The 7,238-nt window shown below is 39.8% G+C and overlaps 1 protein-coding gene across 3 annotated transcripts in view; it reads right to left on the bottom strand.

Moving 5' to 3' along the window:
* Positions 1-2,757: 2,757 nt before the first annotated feature.
* The window catches only part of EHF (ETS homologous factor), a 42,162-nt gene continuing 37,681 nt past the window's right edge, over positions 2,758-7,238 (bottom strand). For all 3 annotated transcript variants that reach the window (XM_061201576.1, XM_061201577.1, XM_061201574.1), the window contains one exon: positions 2,758-7,174. In XM_061201576.1, the coding sequence (XP_061057559.1) occupies positions 7,075-7,174 (100 nt within the window). In that variant the 3' untranslated portion in view covers positions 2,758-7,074. The remainder of the gene's footprint in view (positions 7,175-7,238) is intronic.

Genomic DNA, 7,238 nt, shown 5'->3' with positions numbered 1-7,238 from the left:
TTATATTTTAATTTTATTTAAACATTAATTAAAAAATATGACACATTTAAATGTTTGGAAAACAAGTATGTTTGGAAAAAATCAGGTATATGAGTCAAATAATTTGATTATAAAATTTATGAAATCTAAATACAGATCAAGTCTTTCCAATCAACATTTAACATGTGTTCAGTAAGTGTAAAATGCACACCAGATTTTACAAACTTAATATGAAACCTTTTTCATATTTCATAAAATATCTCATTATTAATATATTAACTAATTTTAAAATGACAATATTTTTATATATTAGATTTTAAAATATATTATTATAAGTAATTTCACCTGTTTCTTTTTACTGGTAAAAGGGAAAATTGGAAAATTTCAAATTACATATGTGACTCATTTTATTTTCATCAGAGAGAGCTAATTTAAGCTATTATTTAGATATTAAAGAGCACATTTGACAAATCCTCCTATTCTGTAGGTATATGAATATAATTCATAATGTTATTGACTTATGATGCTTTACATTAAAACAGAATAGAGTTTAAAAAAAAAGCCACAATTTCATTTACATAATTTTCACTAACTTAAATAGCCACATGTGGCTAGCACCCATATTTTTGGACAGGTAGTTCTAAAGTTAAAATTCAGGAGAGTTCATAGTTCCCAAAGAGAAGACACTCTGCAAGTTCTTTGTGATTACTGAGAAATGCATCAATGCAAATAAATAATTCCCAGGGCAATGAGGGAATTTCTTCTCAATTAAGAAAAAAAGGAATATATACAAAGTAGGCCAAGTTTGATGTGCTTGAATATTATCAGCATACTAATTTAGCCCAAACATGAAAATACTGCTTCTTGTAAATCAGAGAGGTAATCTCTAAAGATCATCATTTCCCTAAGTGTGTTCTAAAGGGTGCTGATTTCATGAAGTCTTCTTTGATGAAAAAGGTGCATTGTCAAATAGGCTTGGAAAATCGGGAACACTTTTTTCCCTCTCTTATAGATTCACAATACACATCATAACACAAAGGCTCTGGGAAATCCTACAGTAAATAACTGTGTGATACATTGTTTGACTCACTTTCTCCAATGTTATTTAACCATGAAACTCTGTATGTGTGTGTTTGTGTGTGTGCGTGTGTGCGTGCGTAAAACATTAGTGTTTTGACACACTAGAGAAATATTAGGGTTAAGAGTATGAACTTTGGGGGAATTCCCTGGAGGACCATTGGTAAGGACTCAGTGCTTTCACTGCAGGGCCGTGGCCCTGGTTCAATCCCTGGTCAGGGAACTAAGATCCCGCAAGCCGCATGGTGAGGCCAAAAAAAAAAAGTATGGACTTCGGGAAAAAGAGAGCTGGGTGAACAATGCCAGTTCTACCACTTACTACTAGCTGTGTGACCTTGAGAAAGTCATTTAATCTTTCTGACCTTCATTTCCTTCATTTGAAAATTGGAGATAATATCTATAAATAGCAGGCTCGCATGAGGATTAAATGTAATAGTGTATGCAGAGAACATATCACAGTTCCTGAGATCAAGTGGATCTTCCCCAAATGGTTAGCTATTATTATTTTCATTATGACTTTTATTTATTTATTTATTTATTTATTTATTGGCTGTATTGGGTCTTTGTTGCTGCTCGCAGGCTTTCTCTAGTTGCGGCGAGTGGGGGCTACTCTTCGTTGCAGTGCGCGGGCTTCTCATTGCCGTGGCTTCTCTTGTTCTGGAGCACAGGCTCTAGGCATGCAGGCTTCAGTAGGTGTGGCACGCGGGCTCAGTAGTTGTGGCTCGCAGGCTCTAGAGCACAGGCTCAGTAGTTGTGGCACACGGGCTTGGTTGCTCCGTGACATGTGGGATCTTCCCGGACCAGGGCTCGAACCCGTGTCCCCTGCACTGGCTGGCGGATTCTTAACCACTGCGCTACCAAGGAAGTCCCTCATTATGACTTCTTAAGTGACTGAAGGACTGAGACTTTCTGGGCCTCAGGAGAAATATGTTATGAACTGGTAGAGCTCATTTCTTGCCTGGAAATGTTTTTACCTGTTGTACTGGAAACCTGGATGTAAGAGTGACCTTTTCTGCCTCCCTTTGTTCATCCTTCACTAAGAATGTACACTCAGCATCAGATGCTCTCCATTTCACTCAAAAGAAAAACCAGAGCCTTCAAAATGACCTCCAAGTTCTGTGTGATCTGGCCTGCCAGGGCCTCTCTAACATTATTTCCTACTACTGCTGAGTCTACTCTGGCAAACAGACTGCCCTGCTGTTCCTTGGACATGTCAGGAACACGCGTCAGGAACCTCAGGAACTTTGCACCTGCTGGTCCCTCCAGTAGGGTACCATTCCCCCAGCCATCTTCATGGCTCCTTTCCTTCCACCCTTCCTAACCCTGCCTAAACTTGCAATCAACCCTACATACTCCATCCAGCACACTTCACTCCTCTTCCTTGCTCTACATTTCTTGACTACACATCTGATATGCTATGTTTGTTTGTTAATATTTTGTTTCTTGTCTGTTTCCATCCAATAGAACATAAACTTCACGAGAGCAGAATTTGTTTTTTGTCTCTTTCATTCTCTGCCATAACTCAATACCTAGGACAGTGCCTGGCACATAGTAGTAGATGCTCAGTAAATGCATATTGAGTAACTATATGCAGAAACTGCATATGTTAGTGTGTTGCTAAGTGCATTCCCTCTAAGCCTGGTTTTGAATGACTTGTTGAAGCATGAAGCACACAGTTACAGGCTGGTTTCTGTGGTTTTTATTAGTGTTTTCTGGGACCCATCAAACCAAAAAACCGTATTTTGAAAAATATAATTCTTTCATAAAACAGAAATACTCAGTTTGAATTTAACATAGTTTCAAGGGCAAGATTTCTGATTTTTTAAAAAATAGCAGCAGTAGGGTTGCTTCCCACAAATTGTCAACCCAGAAGCCAGATGGGAAGAAAAGCAAGAATTAGGCATATAGTTACAGAAAGATTAATCCCAATTAAGCTAAACTTGTGAAGGCTTATACATTTCAGGGGTTCGTGAGGCCCAGTCTCAACACGTTTTTATTAAATGTTCTCTCTATCTCTTATTCCAGAAATGGAATACTGAGAAGCAATGCTGAGGTTAATTCAGCTCTGATAATTGTGATTGCTGTGTTCTTTCTTTCACACAGGAAGTATCCATCCAATGGGCTCCTATGGAGTACCTATTACACCCCACATAGTTAGATAAGCTCCTCACAAATATGGTTCCATGCTGTGCACACAGTAGGCACTCGATAAACTTTTTTTAACTATAGAAGAATAATATAATTGCCTTTCCCTCTTACTATTTTAACTTTTCCTACACTTTATACATTTGAAAAACAACACATTTGCAAAACTAAAATCTAACGTGCATGACTAACCTTATCAAAAGATCCCTCAATATTTTTCAAAACAACAAAAAAAATACAAACCAACCCCAAAATACTAAAACTTAGAACTGCTTTACACTTAAATAGCAATTTACATCATATAAACACATTCATAATCTTCATTGGTTTAAACAGGTTCAAGGTTCATGACTGGCTTCTTATACCAGATAAGTCTCACAGTTCCTAATAAGGTGACAGAATTCTCACACAACATATGTTGACTTGCAGAACCAAATAACCTGTTTTGATTTTATTTCAGCGCAGGTAGGAAGGCAAAGTAAAGAGTCTCACAGTAACATGTTCACCTGATAGATAATATGTCCTTGAAGTTTTGGCTGTTGTGCTCTTCGTCCAGTGAAGAAAACAATTTACATCACGATTATGGATATGGCTTCCCAATCCGAGGAGTCTTCCAGAAGACAGTCATTCATTAACTCAACATATTGTTATTGAGGACCTGTCTCATGTTAGATACTGGGAAAACAATATTGCTAAGATATCATCCCTACCCTCAAAGAGCTTACAGTCTAGTAAGGTAAGAGTTTGAAGAAGGACAAGCACATTCAAAGGAAAACTCATTGCCCGGGTCTGCCCTGCTCAGAAAGCAAGTTCAAGAAGCTGTAAATGTGTCTCTGGGAGTCAGGACTTTGCTCGTTTCATCAAGTCAAATATCTAGAAGCCTCAGATGATCTGAGTCTGGTAAAGTCTTAGCAATACCTTTCCTGCCTCAGGTTCTCAGGAAAAAAACAAATAAAAGCCCAAGCCTTTAGTTTAAGGAGAGTTTAAGGAGACCGTGCGTAGTGACCATAGGAGCAATGGCTCAGATGAGCTTCTCAAGTGAGAAGCTGTGAGTTGCCAAAAGAAGGGGGCTTCACCTGGTGCTGGCTTGTCTCTGGGATTTTGCTTTCCCTTGCAACACCGGGGGGAAGGATTCTGTTCACACCCCAAATTGGTATGGCTCGATTACCTTGAGTTCTCCAAGTCATGAACAGCACACAGAAAATGCATCAAACTCAAGCCAAGACAATAGAGAGATATGCTGAGAACTTAATACGCCCACCTATTTATGCAGGAACCGGGTGCCAAGAAACCATCACTTTCAACAAATAACACAGTCTGCTAATTATCTGCAGAGCGTTCCAGTCAGTACGCCCCAGACTCACTACCTAGCAGGGACTGCTCTTCAATGGAGAGGGTGAGGAAAGAGCCAAGACCAATTTGGAGGAATGTGAGAAACTTACAGGTTTGCGGAAGAGCAAGGTCGGAGAAGGATCCAGGCTGCCTAGATGATGAACAGGCCAAGCCAGAGAAGAAACAGCAGAGAGTGAATTAGCGGACACCCCTAATAACTTCACACAATTCAGACACACACAGTCACACAAACATTCATGTGTTTACACTAATTCAAATATCTGGAGGTTTAATTCATTCTGTGGGAAGTATAGTCAACTGCTGGGAAAGCCTCATAGTTCTTTAGCCTTTCTTGGAGAGCAAGGTGTGTCTTTCATGCAGGAATGTCTTAGATCTGTGCTGCTCATCTTCATTTCTCTCAGTTCCCTCAGTAACTGTGACTTGACAACACTGAGTAGCACCCAAGTCAGGCAGAGAGAAAAACAACTCAGTTGTCCCTTCAGAAGGTCATTCATCTCACTAAGCTGTGCTCCAAGGTCACTGGCCATAATGGCTCTCGTTATAATTAGGACAAATTCTTAATTCTTCATACTTCCAACCTTCTGAATCTATTACAGACACTCTGCAACCTTTGACTATGACTCGCTTGCCTGAGTTGAGGAAGGCACTGCAGGAGGTGTTCCATCAGTGGATGAGATGAGCCCCCTCTTATTGGTACATGTCTTCATTCCCATATTATGCTCAAGATAGAGAGGCAGGAGGGAGGAGAAAGCCAAGGACATGGGGAGCCAAAAAGAAAGGCTGCAAAAGGGATCTGGATGTTCAAACTCATTTTCAAAGTGTCTACAGGCTCACATTCCTCCCAGATTTCAGGGTCTGGCGATAAGTCTCCAGGGACCCAGAACAACGCCATCATTGGAGAAGTCTCCAAATCCTTCCTGACCATAGATCCTGAACTGAGTTTTCTGTTTTTCTCTTCCATCCTTCCTTTCTTTTCTTTGTCCTTTTTTTTTTTTTTTTTTAACATTCTTCTGGATGCAAATCTAGGCAAGACATCATTCACTTTGGAATGAGTTAAGATGAGACAGGAAAGAGATTATCCAAAAGAGGAAAGATTATAAGAACTAACATCTGCAAAGATTTTCCCCTGGAACTAACCTCCTCTCTCTCACACACACACTCTTTTTCTCTCCTCTCAGTGTTTCCTTCTGCAATATAATTTTTACTCTGTTTTGTAATTCTAGTGCAAGTGTGTTCTATTGTTAGCCCTTGTTTAATTTATCTGAGTCTAGCTCTCATCTCAGGTTCTGAAAAGAAATCCTCTAGCTATTTCAACCCATTGTCCAAACATTTTAAAAATGAAAAATAGGTTGACTTTAAAGTCTTGCTTTTGCTTCACTCTAGGGATTTTTTGTTGTTGTTGTTCTGAGAACAAATCACCATCTTCATCTTGACTAGCTAAATCAGTGGTTCTCCCTCCCCACCCCCCCACCCCGGGCCCCGGGGACATTTGGTAATGTCTAGAGACATTTTTGGTTGTCCTAACTGCGAGGACCAGAGTGCTATTGGCACCTAGTGGGTAGAGATCATAGATACTGCTAAACATCCCAAAACACACAGGACAGCCAAATAATACACAACAAAGAATAATTCGGCCAAAAATATCAATTGTGCCAATTGGGAAACCACAGGACAATGGGAGTACAAGAGCAAACTCGTAACTACCTCCCTTTTCCCACTTATTTTTAAGCAACTGGGATAAAAATAACCAAAGCCGGACCTTCTCTTAAGTAACTAAAAGTGAGCAGAGGTGGCAATTGAAGTTTTTCACCAATCATCCAAGGGGGAGGAGGGAAGATAGACTTGGCACCAGGTAAATCATTCCTGAATGAGTATAAAGCCCCCTCCACCATTATTCTTCTCTGATTTAAGCATAAAAGTCATGTGATTATGCAGTGATTTCAGTCCATTGTGGATTGTGGAAGTCCTCATTCTCCACTCACTGACTCCTGAAGGTCAGGGTAGACTTCTCAGCATCCTTCTGGTTCATCCCACCAATCGGAGACCCTGGAGTTCATCCTAGCGACCACGCCCACCTCTCTTGACGAGGCCACGAGGATGCTATGTGCGGAGGACACGTCACCTTTTCCTAAATCATTTTGCATATAAAAACTTTTAATGCCGTCTGATTTTTTTTTTTTTTCCTTTCTCCTTAGCAAGAAGCACATGGCTACAGACTCTGTTCTTGCAGTGGAAAAGAACTTCACAACAGAGGCAAAAACAAATCACAACCACATACAGTGTCATATTTCACAGAAAACTGTGTACGTTTGTTCCCCATATAGGACATACTTCAAAGTAACAAAATAATTCTATCAACTGTCATGTTCCTTCTTCCTGTTAGAAGTAGATGTATTTTTTTCCCCGTCATGGTACATAAATATCAGAGAAAAGTAGTCTTTGAAATATTTACGTCCAGGGACTTCTTGGTTGCTTATCATTTGGGATGTGTTTAGGTTTGTGTTCAATGTGTCAGCAGCTTCAGTTTTCATTTTCCCTCCATCCACGTGCATTCTTCCCAAATTTATATACCAGTCTTCGTCCATCCACACGTTCCAGAATTTCTCTTTTGTAGTAATATCTGTAACAAAAGACACTGCATAAGGTGGCTGGTCTGATTAAGACAGCCGGGGGAATAACTGGTC

Source organism: Eubalaena glacialis, chromosome 10, assembly GCF_028564815.1.
Source record: "Eubalaena glacialis isolate mEubGla1 chromosome 10, mEubGla1.1.hap2.+ XY, whole genome shotgun sequence".
Classification (NCBI taxonomy): Eukaryota; Metazoa; Chordata; class Mammalia; order Artiodactyla; family Balaenidae; genus Eubalaena; species Eubalaena glacialis.
Note: the sequence above shows the minus strand (reverse complement) of the source record. Positions and strands in the feature narration are given on the sequence as shown.